The sequence below is a fragment of the Podarcis filfolensis genome (genome assembly GCF_964270895.1).
Source record: "Podarcis filfolensis genome assembly, chromosome: 7".
NCBI lineage: Eukaryota > Metazoa > Chordata > Lepidosauria > Squamata > Lacertidae > Podarcis > Podarcis filfolensis.
Window position 1 is genome coordinate 33,018,537 of NC_139603.1, and position 25,207 is coordinate 33,043,743.

The 25,207-nt window shown below is 40.8% G+C and overlaps 1 protein-coding gene across 4 annotated transcripts in view; it reads left to right on the forward strand.

The window, feature by feature from the left end:
• Positions 1 to 1,524: 1,524 nt before the first annotated feature.
• CDKAL1 (CDKAL1 threonylcarbamoyladenosine tRNA methylthiotransferase) overlaps positions 1,525 to 25,207 on the forward strand; it is a 232,390-nt gene continuing 208,707 nt past the window's right edge. For 2 of the 4 annotated variants that reach the window (XR_014550602.1, XR_014550603.1), the window contains exons 1-4: positions 1,525 to 1,654; positions 2,935 to 2,968; positions 4,048 to 4,220; positions 6,015 to 6,127. Coding sequence is in view for 1 of the 4 variants with exons in the window: in XM_083623907.1 (XP_083480033.1) it covers positions 4,051 to 4,220; positions 6,015 to 6,127 (283 nt within the window). In the remaining 3 variants the exon portion in view is untranslated. Of the gene's footprint in view, positions 1,655 to 2,934; positions 2,979 to 4,047; positions 4,221 to 6,014; positions 6,128 to 25,207 lie in introns of all 4 variants that reach the window. The other 2 variants (XR_014550604.1, XM_083623907.1) reach the window with 2 other exon arrangements.

The following is a 25,207-nucleotide window of genomic DNA, read 5'->3' on the forward strand; positions in this document are numbered from 1 at the left end:
GTAATCATCTCAAGATGTTGTACAATAAAAACAGCAACATACAGTTAAAACACAAAAAGCAATACATTTAAACAAAACTCAGCAACACAAAATACATACTCATTTCCCATTTATCCAGCCAGGAAAGTATTGAAGCAAAAGTGTCTTCAGTCATTCTATTTCACAGAACAGGCAGCCACCCACCCTAAAAACCCTGCTCTTGAGCTACTGTGGCTCCTGTGATTTTTGGAGTCCTGCAGACTAGGGATCAGGGGCTTTTTCAGGTAGTTTAGGGCCTTATGCTAGTACAACACCCTAGAATATTGGCAGCCAGTGCAAAACTTAAAAGAAAGGTATGTGCTAGTGGTAGTTTGTCTCCCACAAGCAACAGCTTCTATGCTTTGCACCAGTTGCAGACTTTAGTTCAATCCCAAATCCAAGGAACAAGGCAGAATCAGTCCCAAAGTTGGGTCTGAAGACAGATTGAAATGGGGCTAGATAATCAAGATTCCTCCAGGAATGCCTGCAGATTTGTCACGACCCTCTCAAATACTTTGACCAAAAGATTATTTGCATTAGGATGGTAGTTGTTAAATACCATAAAATCCAGGGTAGCTTTCCCCCCACAAGGGGCTGTTGCCACCTCCCTGTGCAGAGATGCATTCACCAAGCCCTGCCTAGCTTCAATCAGTTGTGAAAGGCAAGGGTCCAAAAGGGCCTGTCTGTCCGTCCTGTAGCAGATTTCTCAAAATAATAGAAGCAATTAAATAGGTCCCCTTCTCTGCCTTTATTTCATAAAATTTACACGCTCTATGATGATTGTAAAAAAAAAAAAACCTTCAAGGCAGTTACAAAAAGAGGAAAAATTCACAACCATACAAAAGTTAAAATACTAAACCATTAAAAGTACCCCAACTTTCGAAGCATTTGGTTAGGCTTCTCTAAACAATAATGTTTTTGTAGGCAGTAGGCACAATTAAGTGCTCTCCCATGTTTTCTGTCTTCATCTCAGGACTTGTGTCACCTGTGCTCTAGCTGCTGTTTGACCTGTTTCATCGCATGTAGCTCCCTAATGTCCTAAATAACCTAGGTGTTGAATGGCAGTTTTAATTATGCTTTGGCCAATATATTTGTAGAGCGTTTTTGGGCGGTAACGGCCCAGCCTTAGGGAAGTCCACCTACTTCAGCAACTCACCTCCAACAAAACAGGCGCAGCTAAGTTTCCGCTTCAAACCTAAATAAGTGATTTCCCACCTGTTCCTTTAAATTACTATATAAAGGCATGCTTCAGTAGACCTCTGTGTGTGTGTGTGATTGGGACGCGACAGCGACACGCCCTCCTACAGACAACAGCACACACCCAGGCAAGGGATGATTTTAACCTTCAAGCGGCTCCAGAATTTGTGACGGGAAAGGCGGGACGCTCCTTGGCTCTCCCCGTCCAATCAGACCGCGATTCTATTTCGGGAGCCAATCACACCACTTGGGGGAATCTCCCAGGTCCGTCCTTCTCCCCGTTGCGCGAAGCTGCCGACGGACTAAATTTGTCCTTTTCCGGACGCCGTCGAAAGGCCGCCTCTCTCTTCCCTCCCCCCTTCCCGTTTAGCTGCGTAGAGGGGCGGCGTTCCATCATGGCGTCGTCCATGTGAGGCGAAAAACGCGTCAGGTTCCGCAGGTGAACTTTTCGTTGTTGTTGTTGCTGCTGCTGCTGCTGCCGCCGGTCGACGGGTGGGGTGGGCGAGCGGGCTAAGTGACGGCTTCCTGCCGTGAAAGCGGCCCGCAGCGTGCAGTGGGGGCGCGGCGGTCAGAATGGGCCCATATGGCCCCTTCTCCTCCTCCTTTAGCTTCTCACTCTTAGCTTTCACGTGTGGCGTCGCCTTCAGACGCGAGCCGTTTCTCTTCCCGGCAGCGCGGCCCACCTCCCTCTTCTCCCCCCGCCACGAATGTCCCTCACGGAAGCCACCTCTCGGGGTTGCGACGCCACCCCACCCCCGGTTCTCTCGGTAAAGCCTTTTCGCAGCTTTGCCCAGGGAAAGAAGGCGGCTGAGGGCTTTTGGCGGGACTGAGGGGTCCGCCGTAGAGTTTTTAACTTCAGCTGTTGGGGTTCGAGCCACAAACGTGTGAAGACGACAGGAGGAGAGTGTGAGTGAGTTGCGTGTCTGATCCAGGGTGCCTTTTGTGGCCCCTAGGAAAAGCGAGGACGCAGCTGGTGTGCGAAGCGGGCAGTTTTCTAGCGAGAGAAGCAGGCATCCAGTAGTGTTGTGGAATGTAAGGTTTTCCACGACAAGATGCTGTGAGTCTCTCTCTCTCTCTCTCCCCCCCCCCCATGGAAAGGTTTACATTTCTAAAAAAAGGTTTTGAAAAACGAGCTTCCATCATATATCTGTATCAGCCAGTAGAAAGGTCTTGAACTTGTGAACGCAAGTTAGCAGGCAGGCTTCTTAATAATTTATTATTATTAAATTAAAGCCGAAGATGAAAATGAACACACACTCACACTTACATGAATCCAAACCTCAGGGGGGAAAACATGTTATAATACACTACTTAGAATTTCAAAATACTCTAAATTTATTCATTCATTCTTTGCTGAAGTCCATAAGACAACAGTGTATTCCTGCATCTGCTGGTTGGATGGGATTAGGAAGGAATACCAGCATGGAGGAAACGAGTCACAGAAAGGCAGGTTCTTCCACTAGTTCTTTCATTCATTTCCCCCCAAACTAAGGAAAATGGTGGAAGGAATATGCAGTCCCAAGGCTCATTCCCAGTTTTTCTCAAAGTAGAATCTGTTGCGTCTGTGTATACATATATGAAATATCATTGGATGGAACCATGACTTAGGAGGCATTTTGAATCATTTATTAAGTATCTGTAGAAACATATCAATTTGCCTCAGGCTTGGTGATTTATAGAAAGTATAATTATGATTGAAAACCTTTTGATTTTTTTCAGGATAAAAAAATGCTGGAACTCCAAAGATAAAATAGTAAGTTAAGGTACAGTGTTGTTACAATAAGCTATTTAGTGTTGCTGGGTTATAGTTTAAATTGCTAAGAACTATAGTGGGTTTACAGCTAGGGCCCAGATGAACAAGATGCATTCATCTGTTTTTACTGGGTGCTTAGTTCTTTAACATAATGGGCCATCATACCAAGCATAAATATCTGTTACATCTTCTGAGATGCTAATTAGCATTATCAGCAAATTTCAGACTCAGTTGTGTGTATACAGACACTGAGTAGAATGGGAACCACATGTGTAGCACCTGTTTGTGAGCTCAGTACTTCATCTAACTAAGGATGTGTGTACTGGAGACCCAGAACTAGATAAATTTCAAAGGGTCTAATATTCCAGGTAAAATATTTAGCTAATCTGTTATTATCCATTGTTACAAACTGATAAAAGGCACATGGAATGTTTGTAGGGAATTGCTGAACTGTCTTGTATAGTGAATTAAGATATTACTTAAAACATGTACTGGTTATAATGCTGGCAGGTACCCTTATTTCTGGCATTAGATAAGCCAGGTGTCACCAATCATTTTGGGCCAAAGGGCAAGTTTGTAACCCGGAAAAGTGGTCAAGGGTATCACACGCATACATCACAACTAAACATGCTTCCCAACCTACTTGACTAAAGTAGAATGTTTCTTTCAAACTTAATTTTGGCTGGGGCAGGGAGTGGACCCTATGAGCAATAGAGAAGGCATATGTTGGCACATGTGTGCCTGTGGATGCAGTGTTGGCAACCCATGAGATAAACTTTCATCAACATATATGAAAATATCAGTCACATTGACTCTTATTTAAAACTCAGATGCCCAGCTTGATTCAGTGCTGCTGTTTAAAATGCATTAATTATTGGGTCATTTTTTTCTACCTGTATGGTCTCTTAACGGCATTTAAGTATTTTAATGAATATTGGGTTAACAGTTTTATAAATAAATTAGTTGTGTTGCTGTATTATTAAAAAGACATGAGGAATTGTTTTTAATGTTTGCTGTGTAGAATAGTATGTATGTTTTTTCAGTTCTTGATCTTACACTGTGTACTTCAATCTTCATAGAAAATGCCTGCTGTCTGTGATTCCCTCCTTGGAGACATTGAAGATATCATCTCAGAGCAAGACCCAAAGCCGCAAGACCTGCAGTTCAGGAGAAAAAATGTTATTCCTAAAGTGCGAAAACGCCATTCACAAAAAAATGTAGAAACAGATTATGATGATCCCCCAAGTGACAGGTATGTTTGTTTTTTGCCAGTCCTATGTGGAGAGATGGTTTTTGTTGCATAACTAATGTACACAATTGATGCTTTTGAATTATGGTGCTGGAGGAGACTCTTGAGAGTCCCATGGACTGCAAGAAGATCAAGCCTATCCATTTTTAAGGAAATCAGTCCTGAGTGCTCACTGGAAGGACAGATCGTGAAGCGGAGGCTCTAATACCTTGGCCACCTAATGAGAAGAGAAGACTCCCTGGAAAAGACCCTGACGTTGGGAAAGATTGAAGGCACAAGGAGAAGGGGACGACAGAGGACAAGATGGTTGGACAGTGTTCTCGAAGCTACCAGCATGAGTTTGACCAAAATGCGGGAGGCAGTGGAAGACAGGAGTGGCGTGCTCTGGTCCATGGGGTCACGAAGAGTCGGACACGACTAAACGACTAAACAACAACAATGTGGAGAGAAAGAAAACACCAGCACTTGTACTGATTAAATGATTTACACTTGAAATAACCTGAAAACTTTAGGTCTTAGTCTTGTTGAACGTATTAATGACTTGAAATATTTTACTACACAGACTACAGTGTATATTAGGTTGATTCTGTTTTAATATAGTGAGTTCTCTTTCTAACCTCATGCATTTCAAGTAACAGGACATTTGTCCTTTGTAAGTGAGAAAAATGAGTCTATGAGTATAAAGCTAAACAAGTAGCCCATTATACTTCCTTTGTTGCAGACTTCTCATAGTCTTCATGTTAGCCACTGTGAGAACAGGATGCCAGACTATGACTGATCCAGTCGGGCTTTTGTTAATGTTCTTGTGTAGATAGGGACCTTACATTAAAGGGTGGTGAATTACCCTCTTACAGAGAGCATGAGCCCTCCTGTAGCACAGTGGTTCAGTGTGTCTGGCTGTTAACCAGAAGTTTGGTGGTTTGACTTCACCCCCAAAGGCACACTCCTCCAACATGTAGTTGCTACTATTTATTGTTTTAGCTGTGATGTGTTTTAATGCTTATTCTAAATTGCATTAAAAAATATTATGACTTGTGCAATCCCATGTTACTTGTTCATGAGTTTAGGGGGTCCTATGATGAGACAGAAAGCACCGGATGAAAACACACCTGCAGAAATGCCATTGGGTACTGCAGAAAAGCTCTGCTGGCTGACTGCTCCACCAGCAGAGTTCTGCCTGAAAATGGAGCAGCACAGGGGAAGAGAGTGTTTGTGATGATTTCTAACCCCCCTGATTGCATGAACATATTCACAGCAGAAGAGGGTCTTGAACAACTTAATCTCCCAGTGACTTCAGTGGAAGGATGTTGCAAACACTCCACAGCCATTACTACAGTATGTGACTGTAGCATTGCTGTGCCTGTTGAGTCTGTTATTCAGTCTTGGTATTTCATACAGTAGGGTGGGAGCAGTACTTGTAACAATATCTTTGTATCCCTTTAGCTGTCCTCCTACCTTAATCTGGATAACTTCTGTTAACATTTTATGATTTAACTCTTTTCTCAAGCATTTCAGGAATAAGATCCTTGTCCATCTTCTTTCCCATGCTTATCATTTTCTCACTATTGGATCAAAAGCCTATGCTTAATATTTTCACTTTGTGCAGTGCACACAAACATTCAGCAAATCATACATTTACAGTAATTTCTTTGCCAAAGGATATTGTGAGCACTGGTCATCATAGCCTTATACAGATCCTAAGTGGTAGTATGTTATAATGGCCAGAACTTTGTTTTCTGATGTGGATGAAATGAAATGAATGCTCTTACCTATTTTCCTTGCCTTTTTCTTTGACAGTGTCATTCCTGGTGTACAGAAAATTTGGATACGCACATGGGGATGTTCTCATAATAGTTCAGATGGAGAATACATGGCTGGACAACTGGCTGCATATGGATACAGAATTACAGGTAATCAGGTTGACACATTTGAGCTCAGGATTGTATAGGAGCTTGAATATGCTGCCATGCTTTCTAGTGTCTTAATATTATTTAATATCACCCAATATCTACAAAATGAACAGAGTTGACTTTCATTTGCTGTAGGATGGCTTTTTCTAGTAGCATAAATCCAGGCCTTTGAGGAAGTTCTTATTATAGACATGCGAAACTAGAAAGACTTGAAGATTATCTAGTTTTTCTCCTGTAGTGAAACTGGGTCTGACCTGTCTGACAGAACTTATAACTATAGTTGTATATCTCCTATGCAGGAGAAAGCACCCATCAAATTTACTAATAAAAAGGGGACATTTTATGATCTTCAGTACAGATTTAATTACATTATCTTTACAGCTAAAGGGGATGTTTAAAAAATGAATACTGAGATTCCAAGGAAACTTTGAAATTCCTACTATTGTCTGACAAGGCGTAATAAATGTAGTGTTATGGTGGGACTTGGTCTCACAAACACCCATGTTTGCTGATTATTTCCTTTTGTGTGAATGGGGGAAATGTAAAGCTTCTGATCATGGTTTGCAGCAAGCTGAGTATGGGGCTCTGGTTTCTAGTTCATTAACAGACCCAGGTATCGCATCAGGATCTGGGCTTTGTCAGGCTTATTTGTAAGGCTTTGTAGAAATGTGGAACACTTCACTAGATATCCCTTCCGAATTGGTGAGCCTTGAACTCTATTCAAGTTCCAATGATAGTTCCAATATAAGCAACATGCTGAGTAGTCATGCTCCTGACATTGCACACACTGATTAACCCTGTTCTTTGGCATCTTAACACATAGCACAAATATCTACAGGGAGGGAGCCATTGTGTGTGCCTGGGTTGCATGAAGGCTTTCATGCAACCTGGAACTCCGCACAATCAGTATTCCATTTTTGTGCATACCCTGTACAAAGTCTCCATCCCTGCAAGCTTTCACACTGGACATTCCAGGGGCGCCAACTATAGGGGGCTCAGGGTGTCTAAACTCCCACAGAAAAAATTGTTGTAGGTGCTCAGCACCCAGACCGCAGGGCCCCACACGCAACTTCTGAGGTCTCGGAAGGCCTCAGACAGCATCTCTGAGGCCTTGCATGGTGTGGCACCTCTTCCTTCCTCTCTGTTGCTTTATGTTGGAACTGTTAATGCCCAAGTAGGCATTGACTCGGAAATTATTTTGTGGAAGTGTTCTGCTTTATAAATACCACTGGTCGTAAAGCCTTTAATAACATTTAACGATTATTGCTGAGTTTCTTATCTCCTCCCCACTTATATCTGGCATTTTATAGACCTTAAATTGTACTTACCTTTAGTATGCCCTAGGTGGCAGTACTGGCTAACATCTTTGTGGTTGTTTTTTTTACTAGCTGTGTTCCCAAAATGTAAAAATGCCTGTCTTGCATGCTCTAATAATTTTAAAGTGATAGTTAAGATACTGATTTCAATATTTTGAGTTAGGCATAATTTGTACAATTTTTTTCCATACTCTTAATATATGGGACTTTCCTGTTTCTGTTGTTTGCTGACATCCTGAATTTCTTGTTGCTATAACAGGATTGACCTCAAAACCATTAAATGACTGTTTACTAATGGATAATTTTGGTTGATTTGGGTTAGTGTTGGTGTTGCAAAATCATAAAACTAGGCTTTATGTATACGTGTAAACTTAAAATTATATTTTCTGTTCAGGTAGACTGCAATTTTTTTAAAGGGAGTTGCACCTAGAAACTTGGATGCGTAATACTTACTTTCAAATAGTAGTTTCATAAGTAAGTCACTACTCTTCCTTCCCTTTTAATAAGGACAATTTGAAGACCCACATCTTTTGTAGAATGTGACATATAGCTTCGGAGGTTTTGGGGCAACAAAATGGCAAATGAAACACCTTGTAAACAGTTGAAACATGATGCACACTAGGACAAAAGAATCCTAACTTCACATATGGTAATAGGATTTAAATTGTTGGTAACACCCAAGGAAAATAACTCTTGGGGTCATGGTGGCTAGCTCAATGAAACCATTTAGTTAGTGACTAAGCTGCAGTGCTGAAGAAAATAAATTCCATGCTGAGGATAATTGAAAAGGGCTTGAAAATAAAATGCCTCATATAATACTCCTCATATGCAAGTCCATGGTACAGTCACATTTGATTTAATTTCTGCACCTTAAAAAGAAATTGTACATCTGGCTACAGTGCAGAAAAGGTTAACCAAAGTGATTGAAGTGTTAGAGTATATTCCCTATGGAGAAAAGACTATAAGCATAGAAAAAAGATGACTGAAGGTTAGCATATTACTGTAGCTTATAAAATTATGGCGATATGGAGGGGCATTCTTCCTCATATTATTAAGATTTGACACTACTACAGTGGTACCTCGGGTTACATATGCTTCAGGTTACAGACTCCGCTAACCCAGAAATAGTACCTCGGGTTAAGAACTTTGCTTCAGGATGAGAACAGAAATCGTGCAGCGGCGGCACAGCAGAAGCAGTGGGAGGCCCCATTAGCTAAAGTGGTGTTTCAGGTTAAGAACAGTTTCAGGTTAAGAACGGACCTCCGGAACGAATTAAGTATGTAACCAGAGGTACCACTGTAATCACAAATGATTGGCTGTTGATTCAGAATGGATAATAAATTTGTTCAGCATTTATTTTATGGAACTTGCTTCCACAAGATGGAACGAGTTTAGGTGGTTTTTGAATGAAATTAGATAAACATAAGGAAGTCTGATCTATCAGTGGGTATCAGCCATGCTAGCTAAATATGACAGCCAGGTTCAGGGGCAGTGTTCTCCTGCATGCTAGAATGAGTGGGGGAAACGGTTGAGGGTTTTTTCCTTCATGCCCAATTGACAATTTTGTCTATAAGTCAATTTAAGTCATTTCCATGAGTAAAACTACCAAACAACAACATCTATCATTAGAAATGGAATTCTGGACTAAATTGATCCTTGGGCTCCTATATTCATTCTAAATTTCCCACAAATATTAACTATTTGTAGTAAATTCTGAAAAAGCTAGTGTTGATAGCAAATACATTATTGAGAGCTGCAGGAGTGTTACAGTTTGACATAATGTATTTCTTAGATGCATATTTCCAATGGATTACTTTAATTAACTGGGTTGCTAGTATTTTCAGCGTGTTGCAAAATTCACACACTGATTTTCTCCTGGACCAATCCTAAGCTCTTAGAAAAGGAACCCGACCGGCTTTTGTACAGTGTGAACATCCCTCTTCGCTGTCAGAGGTTGGAGGCCTTCGCATTGCTGCAGCAAAAAGCTCTACCTCTGTTGCTTATGTGTTCCGAGGGCAGTAAGACCAAAATGGGAGTGTGGATCAGGGTAGAATTCGGATGTGCCAGATATTACAGTCACATATCTGAAATGGAAGGGAGGGACTGTGCCACCTTTGATGGTGGCATGATTTTCTCTCCCATTGCAAACAGTTGGAGGGAACATTTTAAAAAGGAAAAACTGGTGAGGTGAAAAACCAACCCACATTGAAGCTACCACCATTCCTTTTGTCTGGCCACAACAATTCTTGGTAAGACTTTAAGAGTGGTAGTTCCTCCACTGCAGACTCTTTCTGAAACCGCTGTAGGGTTGCCGTGCCCTTTTCCAGCAACCTAGTTTCCAATTAGTTATGAATAATACTCCAGAAGTGAAATATTTTCTGTTTGAGGTGGTGCACATGCTACTTACATTTGCACAAAATTGCTATAAGTTCTCGAAGGCAGCCTGCCAAATTTGTTGCGGTAAAGCCCATTTTTCTGTCGAGCAGCATTCTTTGTTTCATTGACATTTAGCTTACTCACCTTGGATGTATCTGGAATCTTTTGCTTTCCCGCAAAACACAGATTGGAAGGTCAGTTAAATGTTGTTGCTGACTTGGATGGCTTGTCAAAGGCTAAAGTTTTTAGTTGCCAGCATAGGATGAATGCAGTTTGAGCTTTGCACTCAATTGCATGCTTGTGAGTATTTTGGCATTTCTGCCCTACCACAATGAAGCATTATTTTGTGTAAAAGCAGAGAGAGAGAGACTCCCACTGAGCAGAAGACACTGACATTTGTCTTCTATGTCAAATCTTTGGCACCGGGGTCTACTTACAATGCAGAGCAACTTTGTCTTGGATGACTATAAATAGCTTTTTGACTTCAGCCAGCCAAAAGTGAATTGCTGTTGATTAGTAAAAGGTATTGCAATATAAAGGAGTGAGGTTTTTTGGCTTGCTTTTTAATGCAAGACAGATGCTCATATATTTTTAAGACCTTCAGACCTTGAAAGTTCATTGGCTAGATTTCAGGGGCAAAACATGCTTGCTCATTTGTTCTATACTGTGGTTGTTTGCTAAACTGAAATCCTAAATTGTATTCAGCTTTTTTAATATAGTCGCTTATTTTTGGTGTGGCATCGCCCTGCTTTACAGGTTTTGTAGGATTTACCTGTCAGTGAAAAAGGGAGAATAAATCAAAGCATCCTATGAGTGTAATCATAGGATGATTTGTAATCAGTTTGTGCAAAGCATATATTTACAATGTTAGATCCAGTGAAATATTTCAATTGCCCTTTCTCACTTTCCATAATTCAGAGCTCTTAATTACTATGACTTTGGAAAGGGCTATGTAAGTTTTAGGTTTTGACTGTAGTTTTGTGCACACTTACCTTGGAGTTAATCCTATTGAGTGTAGTGGGATTCATATCTGAGTAATAGTGTTTAAACAAAGCAAAGACAATCAAGTATAAAATACCTGCAGAATTAGGTTATGGTAGGTCTTGGATGATATCTTGTTTAGTAAGCCAAGTATGAAAAATCTCTTCTCCATGCCCTATCTGGTCTTTCCATTGAAATGGAAGGGGCCCATGTGTAAGATCTCTCCTCTCTTTGGAACTGCATGGAACATGGACCTGTAACGAGAAGGGTATGCCAGGCCTACATCACTGATACCTGTCTGGCAATTAACTATTGCATTGAATTGGATCTGGTGCTGAGAATTTTGTAATACAATCATGTTAGTCTTCTCATTCCTCTCAAGTCCACTGCATTTTGTGCCAGCTGTGGTTTCTCAGTATATATCAGGGATAGTTTAATTTAGAGAGCATTGCAGCAGTCTGTCTTGTCTTTACAAAGACATAAACGATAGCTTACAGATCCCTACTTCCCAGGAAAGGTTTTGAGTGCATGTAGATGGCAGTCTGTCATAATATCATACAGCTACCATTTTGCCCTTCTAGCAATATTGATTAATAACATAAGAATAGCCCTACTGGATGAGGCCCAAAGGCCTTTTTAGTCCAGGATTCTATTGTCACAGTGGCCAACCAGATGCCTAAGGGAAGCTCACGAGCAAGGCCTGGGCACAACAGTACTCTCTCAACTTGTGACTCCCAGCAACTCTATTCAGAAGCATTCTGTCTCTGACAGTGGAGGGAATGCATAGCTATTGTGGCCAGCAGCCACAGAATAGTCTTTATTCTGCAAGACTTTTTCTGATCTTTTGGAAATAAGTTCCATACTTTAACAGTGTGCTGTGTAAAGAGGTACTTTCTTTTGTCTGTCCCAAGTCTTCCAACATTCAGCTTCCTTAGATATCCCCAGGTTCTAGTATTGAGAGGGTTTTTTCTTCCCATCTACTCTCTCCACACAATGTACGCTTTAATCATCTCTATTTCACTTGCCATTTTTTCAAAACTAAAAAGCTCGAAATGTAGTAATGCTCAAGCCTCTTGGTCATTTTAGTTGCGCTTTTCTGATCCTTTTCCAGCACTACAATATCCCATGTACCTTCTTGTCTGCTTACTTTTTGGGGGTCAAAGTTTGTGTTCCTTTTTGTTCTCATTCAGACAGTACTTTTTCTTAATGGTAATTATGGCTTACATTGCCACCGATTTTAATTATGGTTAGTGTTAGCAAGGCATTGCTGTTAACCAGCCTTGCAGCTACTGAAGTCTTAGTTAAGAGCAGTGTTAAATATTGTTAAGTTCTCTCAAAAGACAATGGATGTGCCTCTGGGGTGAAGTCAAACCACTGGTTATCAGCATTGAAGTGACCTCCCTGGGGTGCAAGCCTGAGCAGGGTGTATGTACGGAGGTCCTGACCCTGCTCTTGTTGTTGCTGAGGAAAGCAGAGCAATACTTTTAAGCTGGTTTGGCACTAGCTTAGTTGCAGGAGTTGCGGAAGGAGGTACACAAGGTACCATCAAACTGTCTTAGGGACTCCACTCCTGATTTGTGTAGAGTTTATTCCTTAGCCATTTCTTTTCCTGAAGATATCCCGCAGAGGTTTAGGACCAGAGTTTTCCTTCTCCTAGATGGGCTAACTTTCCAGGTTGACGAGCCCCATCTCCCCCTCACTTCCCTAGCACGTGCACTATTCATCTCGTCCGCTCAATCCACTGGAGCCTGTCTTCGCATGCAGGGGAAGTCCCTAACTCACTGACACTGAGGGTTTCAGACCCATTGGCTACTCTCACCTGGTTTAGCCTGCCAGTTGAAGCCCTTCCTAGGGTGTGGCTGCTGTCGCATGTTGACAGCTTCTAGGAGCCACAGGTGAGAGCTGAGTGCAGGGTGGGGACTAAAGGTGGACAAACCAGCCCAGAAGGAGCATGATGTGTCCCCCACCAGAGGTGCTACCCCTCCCCTAACACCCCATACACCCCAATTATAACAGTAGAAGTATAGTATTTAACCACTACAGTTGTACCTCGGCTCCCAAATGCCTTAGGAGTCGAACGTTCCGGCTCCCGAATGATCAAAAACCAGAAGTGAGTGTTCTGGTTTTTAAATGTTCTTTTGGAAGCCGGACATCCGATGGGGTTTCTGCGGCTTCCTGCATCCAATCCGAAGCTGCATTTTGGTTTTTGGTTATTTTGGAAGTTGAACGGACTTCCGGAACGGATTCTGTTTGACTTCCGAGGTATGACTGTATTGAGGTTTACAGGGATAATTTTTATCTTGTGATGTTAACCATGGATCTGAGAGTGGGAGCATTGACTATCCTACACAGATACTTTTTATTTCATTCTCTAGGAATCATACAATTACTTGCCAGAAGATGGCACTGTTTATCCATACTTAAATTAGGCCTTTATAGAAGATCTTGCTCATGAAGACTTCAAAAAGCACTGACACTTGGTTAAAAGGATTAAGTTTTATTAGATTTAATTTTCAGTATTTGTCACATAATAGATCAAATGAGAAATAATCACCTAGCTTATGAACAGCCTTTTACATTGCTGAGGCTGCTTCATATTTTCCAGGTGGCGTCTGTTAAACAGTAGTGAGGTTCCATTTAAATTGCTGTACAGTTATGAATTAAACAATATTACATGTCTTCAGCCTTTCTAAACACCCTGGCAGATATATTTTCTTGTTTTTACATAATTTCTTGCATAAATAATCAATCAAAAGTTTAGACCAAATTATGGATAGTATGTCATGACATCTGAGATGTTGGTAATTAGCATGGTTTCTCCACTTATTAATCTGCATTTTGTTTTACTAGGGCAGTTTATTATCAAAACTGGAATGAAACAATTACGGACATTGAGACTGCAAATGATACAGTTTCCTGCACTATGTCCTCAATATAAATATGGCTGCATAATGATGCTTCATTGTATAATGTGCAATCTTCGAAAGCGTTCATTCATGAAAAGAGTCTGTATCCAAATAAAGCTTTCTGGTGTTAGGACGTTAGCAACATGCTTTAGATTGGACTTTCTCTGTCCAATCAGAGTGGTATACGGTTTTTTTTCATTACGATCCATGTTAGCTAGTGGTTCTTGCTGATAAGCTGGGAATAGGGAGTACCAAACAGTTGTGTCTCACTTACCATAAAGGCTTGGTGTGTCGTCTTACCAAAAACCCCATAACCCACAACCAGGTATGGCATATTTTTTCATCTTTTCCAGGTACGCAAGTTGTGAAAGTTGCTTCCCTGTATGAGAAAAGCTATTACGAGAGAGAGAGACAGAGAAACAATTAAAGGTCCTATTTTGCAGCTGCTGCGACCTCCCTTTTCAAAATTACACTTTGGGAGATACAAATTGACAGATAAGTTAGCAGACGACATGCTTTCTGGAATCATGAGCTAAATATTTGGCAGAACCTATGTCGTCTACCAAATAAAGGACATTGTCCTTGATGCTGCATAATATTTATTTTGTATAGCTTTGCATGTGTTATGTACTGCTTATTTCTACGGCAGTGATGCATTATGTACTGTTTATTTCTTCAGCAGTGATCCCAGCACTGCTTTGGGGCTAATATCTTCACAAGTAAATTAAAAGTACTTGTGTGGTTCTGAGGTACGCAGCATACAATAAACTTGACTTCAAGAATTTGTCTTAATGGTATTTGAAATAGCTTAAAGGTTTTGACAGGAGCCATGCACATTTTAAAATTCTAGATAGAGTTGGCTTTAATTCTAGGTGATTTAGGGATTGAATTTGTAATATGGTGCTTTTGGTTTTTGCAACTTGAAGTGGCATAGGCCAAAAGTAGTTTGTTTGCTTGTTTTTGAATGAAAGCCTTTCTAAATCTGTTTAGTTAGGTAATGTCAATACACAGTCAGATGAGTATTAAAGAGAATAATAAACCCTGAAACTTTATCAAACATTGGTTATTTTTGTACTGCAGTGGGTAGTGCTATATGGTATTCTTATACATGACCACTGACAATGTTTCTTGTAAGAATGGATACAGAGTACAGGAATTAGATTCCTTAAAAGTGGATTAGTTCTCTGCCTCACTTTTTGAAGATGAGTGTGATGCAGGTTATAAAGACACTTTCATTCCTTGAACCTAGTTTAAAAAATAAAAAGTTACATTCCGTGTTCTCTTTTCAATCTACAGGTTTTCACAGGCTTTGCAATTGAAGCAAAGGCATTTGCTAGGACTTGTTAGTTGTAGCTGATGTTAATTTTTTCATGCCATAATTGGATTTGCAGAGTGTTCCAAGAATGATTTACTGTCCAGTTCTGCATGTCTTCTTTGGACTGGTCGTCAGCTTCCAAACATTTCTAGATTACAGCATGAGCCACTGAACTACCCAAACTGGTTGATGAGAACAGTACATGGTGGAGCAACTCCTCCCCTTCCCATAATCTTTTCAGAAACCAGTTTTTAAATAGAAAAGTCTAACTTCAAGATACTTCCTAGATGCCATTTTGCCTAACCTCTGCTTTAGAAGAAGCATACTCAGAAATGAGTAACGTTTTTTCCTGTGAGTCCATATGTTTAGGGAATATCCTTATTTTCTAATAACTTGAAGGCCTGCAATCCACAGCTTCTAGCTTCTTGGCTGCATCCCTGGTTCTACTTTGTGTTTTACTAGTGTTTGCTGTGTTGGATCATCTCAAAATGGAAAGTTTAAAAGAAGAGGATCCATTTATTATTGAGCAAAGAAAAATCCCTAATGGAGAGAGAACTTTTTCACTTACAATTCACTTGCTTAACTCCTGGCTCAAGTCCCAAGGTCTCAATTTCTTTTGCCAGAAAAATACTTCTCTTCCTTGAAGCTTGGAGCTGTTCAGACTCAGTGCTATCCAAGCAATGTCCATGCCAAAAATCTGTTTCCTTCAGCATTCGATACCAAAGTAGATCTATTAGATGCATGTTATAATTGCTTGGTGAAAATGATTATAAAGGCATGTATTGTGTTCAAATAAGCTAGGAAGACTGAACATATTCTCATTAAGAAGACTGGGAAAACATAAGAGTGACATTTTGGTTTGGAACTTCAGGTTTATAAGTATCTGAGGAGAGACAATATTTCACTTTGGCTTTCAGGCATACTGCCATTGCACACCATATCATTCAGGCAATAATGTCAACATTCTTCTTGGAACTACATTTAGCGCTCCTTGCAAGGGTAGACTTGGAACAAATAACATTTTTAAGTCTGTTATGTTTGTATAGCTTCCTTAACTCATGATAGCTGAAACATACTTTTCTGATTTAAACCCGGAGGCAAACTTTCCTTTTACAGCCATAAAGGTTTTTAAGTGGATAAGAATAAGAATAAATTGTCCTTGGAGGAAAATGGCCTGTGATTTGTGTGAATTTCCTGATTAGAAGCAAGCAAATCTGGACCACTGATTCATGCAGTAATGCAACAGGCAGCATTCTTTGAGGGCAGCTTCTGCTGCATCTTTGCATCTTATTGTATGATCCAACTGCACCTTTGAAGAGGCACAATACCTAATACCTAACTCAGGCAGAGTTAGGTGTCACTCTCTTGAGCCAGCACTCTGGTGGCAGCAGCTCTTGCCTGCTACTGGCCTAGTTTAGCACCTTATCCCAGTGAATCACAAACAGTACCTTTTGGGAAAGGCCCTTGACCAACCATGCAGGAAGAGTGGCAACCAACCCTGTCCCCAGACTCCTATCTGTATCACATGTGCACCTGTGTTGCTCGGCTCATGTGGTGCGTACAGTTGCTGCAGTGCAGAAATCGTTCAGGTAGAGCAGGAGTCAGATGATGCAGTGAATGAGGGCGGCAAGAATTGTGTGTGCCACACACCTTGCTTGTTGCCATCAGATGCTGTGGAGGACATTGTCCCATTACCAGGGTTGAAGTACAATTCAGCTACCAGCCCAGTTGTCTTCTGTGTATTTAATGGAAGGTTACCATCTTTGACTTGTGCAGTAAAATTTCTTGAGCTGACTCCATTTAGAAGGAGGTCGTGCTAGAGCAGTAAATCATGCAAAGACCCAGTAGGTGGTCTCAATCCCAGGTGGGTGTTTTTGCATGTGTGTTGGCTAGAACTCAGATCTATACCTCTTACACCGTATTGTGGGATGCACTAATATGGCATGGGGAAACTGTTGGTGTGCAGCAGTAAATTAATAGCTCACCAATGCCTTCAATTTTCTTATTTTCAGCACATTAGCGGTTCTTTTCATGGTGCATTAATTGTCCGAGTGTTCACTACTGGAACTAAGCATTTGTGCTTTATCTATCCAACCAATTTGGAGTGACATAATGAAGTTTCATTGTAGTACTCCTACACCTTATTGGGTTGGAGGTTTCTACCATTGCCTTGTGTCCAACTCCTAATTATATTGCTGTGTGCAGTTTTTCCTATGGCCCTTTATTCTTTCTCATTTCTGTATGGTTGTTGTGAAGTTCTATCCTATCTTAACATAGATGACTAAAAACATTTTAAATGATCATCCCTAGTTGATGAGCTATCCTGAACCAGAACTTCCTATCAGTCACCCACCCCTATAAATTTGGTTTCAAAGCTTAGAGCTTTTCAAACTCTGGTAATCTAGTCCTATGCAGTTTAAATGGAGCCACTCCCCTCCCTCTCTTTTGTACAGGCTTGACTATAAAACAAACACAAACTTTATTCATTTTATTCGGTGTTTTTGTACTTCCCGTTTCATCCATTTTGGTGCACAGGGTTACTATTCTCAGTGTGTATCACATCTAAACCCTCCTTTCCAATACCACCTTCTCCTCTCTCTACTCATCAGTCTGGCCTTGCATTTTGAACATGTACCATTTCTGAAGGCAGGAGTTTGGAGTTTTGATTGTGGACTTCAACATGCTACCTAGAAACCTAAATAATTATTCCAGGATTTCCAAAAATATATTGCAGAGCTATTGATACAATCAATGACTTTGGCCCTGGGCCACAAGCCCAATAACAGCATTTTTTCTCTCTCCCTAATTATTTAATATCCTACTGTACCAGAACCCCTGCCTCTCTGGAGGTCCTGACGCTTCCCATGCAAGGATAACAGTTAATCACTTAAGAATGGTTCTTTTCTAGTGGTTTGCTTCTCTTTTTGCCCTCTTGCTCCGTGGCCTTTTTTTCTCTGTGAAATGCGAGTTGTCATTATGGGACAGGGGCTCCTATTACAACCCCAAAGGTTATGTCTGCATATTTGCCAGTGCATCTCAGCTTTTCTAAATTAGCCATTTTTGCCTCAAACAAAGCAAATTTGTTTCAAGAATGAGGGCTATGTTACTCTCAGCAGAAACTGAATTCATTTACTTCTTCTGTATATACTTTCCAAATATATTTTCTGTTTGTTCAAGGAGTCTTTCGATACGCTTCTGCTTTTTATTGGGGGGGGGGGCACAGCAGCTCTTAACTCTGAGAACCACTGCTGCTGTCTTAAAAGAAATTTCCTTCCATTTATGGCAGTAACAATAGATACTTAAGGAGTTATTAGTTTGTGCGTCTTACCTTTTTCCTGATTCTTTTCCAGCTCCTATAAGACTTTCTCCCTTTTACTAAAAAGCCTCTGTGCCTTGCCATGGTGGCTCAGCAGCTGTTGTGCAGCATTCATCAACTAGATGAACTACCTTTCTTTCCAGATAATTGAGTAAAATTTGACTGACTTGTTTGCTAATAATTTGTAAATAATGGTAGATATAGACTAGTATGGAAGCCCAAAGTATGACCTTCAGAATTTCATTGAAACTATCTAAATTAGTTGGGTCTTATTCTCCTCAGATATGGGATGGGGCAATTAAAGGCTAGTTCTGGTATATCTAATACTTGCCTTGCAATGCCACCACCGTTTTTGATTACTGTTTTGGGTAGATAGCATACTGAACCTCTATAGCATGCATTTTAATGAGAACATTACTTTCCCCACCTGCTGGAAGTTGGAATGGCTATTGACCTGAAATAATAATAATAAATTTTATTTATATCCCGCCCTCCCCAGCCGAAGCTGGGCTCATGAATGCACATGTTCAGTATTAATACTTCATGTTTCAGTCCAGACAAAAGTCTTTCAGTGTGGCATGCACGTAGTCAAAGTAAATTAATGTTTAAAGCTTGAACATTTTAAGTTCAGCTGGAGTCTGCAACATTTGTAATAATCCTGGAGAAGCTATTTAAACAGAATTGCTGAGTACTCTTTATCCTTGATGCACAGTTTGCGCAGGTAGGGTTGGCAATGCTAGATAACTGGTCTTAATTTAAATTAATCAATATCATTTTAAAACCCACTGGAATATCTTTATGAAAAGTATTTGCAAGCCCTAGGAAAATTTCAGTTAATACAGTTCCAGTGCATTTTGCAGATCCAAGTGTAGTGCACATGTTATATATTTAATGTTGCGAGAGATCTCATACAAATATAGAATGTTAAAGAATGGACAGCTAAGAGACATCCATCATCCTAAAAGTGGTTCTGAAAAAAGAGGCCAGTGTCATCCGTCAGATCTTTAAAGTAGAATGCAAAGAATTTAATAGAGAGCTTATATAACACTGGGCAACAATTTTTTACTTTTTGAATGTTGTCTAGATTTCTACAACTGATTTAGGGTATTTTTGCACTGCTGAATCAGGAAATGGCATCCGTTTCTCTCCATCAGGTCAGGTTTACTGTAAACTGAATGGTGGGCATTGATAAAGGTAAGTACACGTAAATTGCATGTTGCTTCACCATTTTTCAAACTTCAGGGCTTGAACTTCCATTTCTTGGAACTCCAGGAATGCTCAGCGGCAGGAAGGTCTCTCTTCAGAGTCCAACAGTAGTCAGCCATCATGACTGCGTCCCATCGACCCTGATACCTGGTCTCCATCTCTTTCATGTCCTGATGGAATCTCTTCCCCTGCTCGTCACTCATTGAACCCAGGTTCTCAGGAAACCGTTCCATATGTGAAAATAGGTAGTGCACCTTGACGCTCATGTTGCAGCCCAGGTTTCTGAAAGCAGTCAGCATGTTGTTGACAAATTCTGCGTAGTTTCTGGCCTTATTGTTGCCAAGAAAGTTCTTCACTACCAGAACAAATGCCTTCCACGCTTCCAGTTCCACTTCGTTCATTGAGATTCCGAACTGTGGATCTCTGATGAGCTGACGGATCTGAGGACCGTCAAAGATGCCAGCTTTCAACTTCTCCATGGTCAATCCTGGAGAAGCCTGGCACAAGTAAGTGAAGCAGTCACCATCCTTGTCCAGAGCCTTGGTGAACTGCTTGATTAAGCCGAGCTTGATGTGCAGCAATGGGAAGAGTATTCTGTCTCTGTCCACCAGAGGGTCGTTGATGAAGTTCCTTTTTTTGCAAGGCACCAATTCCTCCCGCACAGGCCAGTCCTTCTTCGTGTAATGCTGAGCACGGTCCCTACTATCCCACATGCACAGAAAACATGGGTACTTGGTGAAGCCAGACTGTTGTCCCAACAAAAAGTTCACCATCTTCAGGTCAACATAAATAAACCACTTATGCTGATCATAACAAATTTTCTCCAGCACATACTTCACCGCTGCATAGTTCTCCTTCAGTGTACTCGAGTGAGCCAGGGGTATAGAGGCAAACTGGTTGCCGTTGTGTAGCAGAATACATTTCAGTGATCGCTTGCTGCTGTCAATGAACAGTCTCCAATCTTTGGGTTCGTACTGTGGCACTCCAAGCTTGAGCAGAAGCTGTGCAATATCTGCACAGTACACCAAGTCCTTCTCTTCTGAGAAAAAACGGAAGTACTCTTGATGCCTGTTGCGGAAGTAGCTGATGCGAGCACTGTCAGAGAGGAGGTTTTTTTCCTTCAATCTGGATGCCAACAGTTCGGCAGAGTCCTTTGACAAGCTGAGGTCGCGAACTAGATCATTCAACTCCTTTTGGAAAAATGGATGTGGAGCATCATCTTCAAGAACCACTTTTTCTTCTTCATGTCCTTCAACACTGGAGGCATCTTCGTCACTAATGTCAGGAAGTTCTCCGAAGATAGGCACTGGAATTTCATCACAATGAGCTACAGGACGACGTGCTGATTGAAGATCAGGATACTTCGTGGGGCGGCTGCCCCATTAACTTAGTTTTGATCCCCCAAATTTATGCTTTGCCGCACCAATTTATGGAAGATTTCGAGGTTTTATGACTTCAAACTGATCCCTTTTCAACATAATCACCCAGAACTATCGGACCTGAATACTTCTTGTCATTAAAATAATCATTTCCAATCAAAACAATTATTCGACATGGCATTTTACCCCCACCAACTTCTTCTAAAATGCTCCACACAAGCGTACATGTGAACAAAAACGTAAAAAAAAGACATGTGGCCATAGCTCAAAAACTTGACCTGATTGAGCAAAACCAATGTGATTTTTAGATTCAGCGCATCAGATTCGTCCTAAATCAACTGAAAAAACGCAGACAACAAATTTGTTGTTGACCAGTGTAATTAACTTTATAAATACAAACACTGCATAGATACAACAATCATGTGTCCTGTCTTTTTGTGTGTCTTTTTCCTGTTTTCAAACCTAATACATGTCAGTAGAGCATGAGATTTGTAATCTTAGGGTCATGGGTTCGAGCCCCCATGTGGTGTGGAAGATTCCTGCATTGCAGGGGTTTGGACTAGATGATTCTTGTGATCCTTTCTAACTCTACAATTCTATGATTCTAAATATGTTCAAACTTATTAACCTGATGTATATTACCATAAAAGACTGCCTTCAATGTTTTATTTAAGTTGAGATGAACACATTTCATTTTTGTTCCTCTTCAGCTAGGCCAATACGAGAATACAGTAGTGCAAAATCAGTTTAATAAATGCCCCCCTCCCCTGACCTTGGTGCAACTGTTTAAAGAGACATTCTGATTCTTTCTGAGGTATTTGGGATTGTGAAAACTCAGAGAAGGCTCCAAGGCTTCAGGAGCAGCCTGGTTTGGGCCAGGAGTCTCCAAAGGACACCCGCTTAGCTCTGGAAGAGCTCTGAATCTGCTTGATTTGGCTGGGAATTCAGGATTTCCTTGAATCAAAGGCACACCCCTGCTAACAATATAGTTCAGAGGGGAAATGCTGGAAGTACTATTTCTAATCTAGTGTGATATTTGCAGTGTGATATATTTTTCCTGGGTTTAATTCAGATTTCAGCACCTGTGCAGCTTTGGGTGCCCATATGGAAATTATGTGGGCATATGACTGTTTCTTTAAATGCTGCATTAAAATGTTGATGCATATTCAAGGAAACAGTCACATGCCCACTGTGACAGTCTTTTTGCTTTAGAAATTGGTTTTCTCAAGGGCTGTAGGAAATGTTCTTTTAATTGTAATGTTGATCCTTCAAGTCCTTTTCAGAAATAGATGTTGTCTCTTATTTTTGCTTTTATATGATGGGAAATTGCACAGCTGAAAAAAATTAATAAAGTCGTATTTGCCAATACATCAGCCACTGAACGTAGCATGTTCATTGCTAATCAATTAGTTTAGAGCTCCAGAGCCACTACTGCCTTTATCTTGCTCTTTTCCTCCCATATAATGGTCACAGCAAGTAAATAATGGGTGATATCAGCCTGAGGAGCATCACTTCTTCACAGCAAGCTATGGCCCTCTTTTAATATATGCCACTGTGTCTTTTCGTATGGTCAGATAAGCATGACCTACATTAAAAGGGCCCTATGGATATGTCTAGTGCATCACTGTCTCTTTGGATTCTTTGCAGTGCATTGCAGATGCTCCTTGGCAGCTCCCACACTTTGGGACGACATGAGTAATGTAATGGTTTTGAACTGCATCACTGCCAGCAGACAGCAGAATGAGGGTTTGGATTCCTGTGAAATCTTACTTGTAAGGATTGCATTCAGAGATAGAAGTTGCCTTCAACCTCTCCTGTCCTTTTCAAATTGTAGAATATATGGGATATTCCTACTACTTTGTCATCAGCTGCTCTGGAGCTGAATTGCGTATTATATGTACATTTACATGTACATCTTTTTTTATTTTAAAAAAAGACCTGTACAAATAATTATTTTAGAATAATATTGCACTTTCTCTGTTTGGAAAGCATTCCATGCACACCAGTAATTCTTTATAAATGTGAACATTATTCTACATTACAGAGGTCAGCTTCTTTTGTTTTTATTTCACGTCTTGAAGCAAGGTTTCCAAGTCAGGAACAAGGCTGTGATTTTTGCTTACACTTTGTCTCTCTCTTACCCTCCTCCCTACCCCCAACTAGAGACAATGACCTGGTTTGAATGTAATGACATTGGAATGATAAACCATCATTTGTTGGCTTGAGAATGAGTCCTGTAACTATGCACTCACTCCCCTCCCCTTTCCTCGCCACACACCCAGCATTGGTGCCTAGTATGGCTGATTTAAACGTACAGTTTCCTGTTACATCCAAGTCAGGAAATTGTGGTTTAATCCCTGCTTACTAACTAGGATGTAAAACTAGGGATCCAATCATGTTATTGGCACCAAAGTCAGACATGTAAGGCAAGGAGAGGAAGAAGTGCAAGAGCATACAGCTCGCTATCTTTCTAATAGACCATCATTTACTGGCCTAAAATCATTATGTTTGAATTAGGCCAATATCTGTAAAAAATCCTGAAACTGACCATGTATGAAATTTGTCTGGCACTTAACCAAGACCATGCAGTCAGGGCTGTGCAGATCTATGTAAACTGAAATAACTATTTCCTTTTGTCTTAAAGTTAGGGATTTTTTTTGGGGGGGGGTCATGCTTTGCCATGCTTTACTAGAAATTATTTGTGTTCTACTGGGAAGCCTACCTCATACTTCAGTAACCTGAAAATAATCTGTTGCTTTGATTTTGAAAATCCTCTTCTTATACATACACATGTGCTTTCTTTTTTCACGCCAGTTCTTCCTTCCTGCAAAACTGCCCCTTAACCATATAACCCCACCTGTTTTGTTACCTGCCATCTAACTTACATTTATTTCTCTTCATATTGCGGAGGAAAAGTTGAAAACAGTTCAACCAGTAAAAAGAAGCAGTTTGTGTTTTGTAGATTTCCAGATTTACATATTAGTAAATCATTGCTTCAGCCTTTATCAGATGTTTGCACAAAAGAAACACCCTGCTAGAATTATATTTGAAGCAGACCATCTGCTGTGGTTCCCAGTGTTGTCAGAAAGATAAGAAATGAGCAGTTTCCACAATGGTACCACAAAAGGCTGGCTCTTTATGTGTACTTGTTTGGTGGGAGGAGGTGGATTACATCTAGGTTTTAGGTGATACACAGCTGAATAAAGTAAGCTGACATCGGTCAGTATGTATCAAGATACAGAATTCTATCTTTAAGTACAGAACCACATCTACATACTTAAATCCTACATACTTAAGCCCTATTCAGGTGTTACAAAAAATATGGAGGCCCAGGGCTGTGAATATTGGGCCTTCTAGTCTTGCCGTGTTCATTGTCAAGATCTCAAAGGGCTTTTTAAAAGTGTGTTTGCTTGAACACACAACCCGCTGTGCAATCAACTTTTGTGGGAAGGCTGTACATGTCTTGAAGTAGGCTTAGCATGCATGGCCCTCTTGCCTCCAGGATTGTTTGCCTTTATAATGCCTGAATAGGGCTTGATGGCAGAAAGTGAGGAGGAATTAAAGAACCTTTTAATGAGGGTGAAAGAGGAGAGTGCAAAATATGGCCTGAAGCTCAACATAAAAAAAACCTAAGATCATGACCACTGGTCCCATCACCTCCTGGCAAATAGAAGGGGAAGAAATGGAGGCAGTGAGAAATTTTACTTTCTTGGGTTCCATGATCACTGCAGATGGTGACAGCAGTCACGAAATTAAAAGATGCCTGCTTCTTGGGAGAAAAGCAATGGAAACCTAGACAGCATCTTAAAAAGCAGAGACATCACCTTGTCAACAAAGGCCTATATAGTTAAAGCTATGGTTTTTCCGGTAGTGATGTATAGAAGTGAGAGCTGGACCATAAAGAAGGCTGATCGTCAAAGAATTGATGCTTTTGAATTATGGTGCTGGAGTCCCATGGACTGCAAGAAGATCAAACCTATCCATTCTTAAGGAAATTAGCCCTGAGTGCTCACTGGAAGGACAGATTGTGAAGCTGAGGCTCCAATACTTTGGCCACCTCATGAGAAGAGAAGACTCTCTGGAAAAGACCCTGATGTTGGGAAAGATTGAGGGCACAAGGAGAAGGGGACGACAGAGGACGAGATGGTTGGACAGTGTTCTCGAAGCTACCAACATGAGTCTGAACGAACTGCAGGAGGCAGTGGAAGACAGGAGTGCCTGGCGTGCTCTGGTCCATGGGGTCATGAAGAGTCGGACACGACTAGACAACAACAACAAGAGGGCT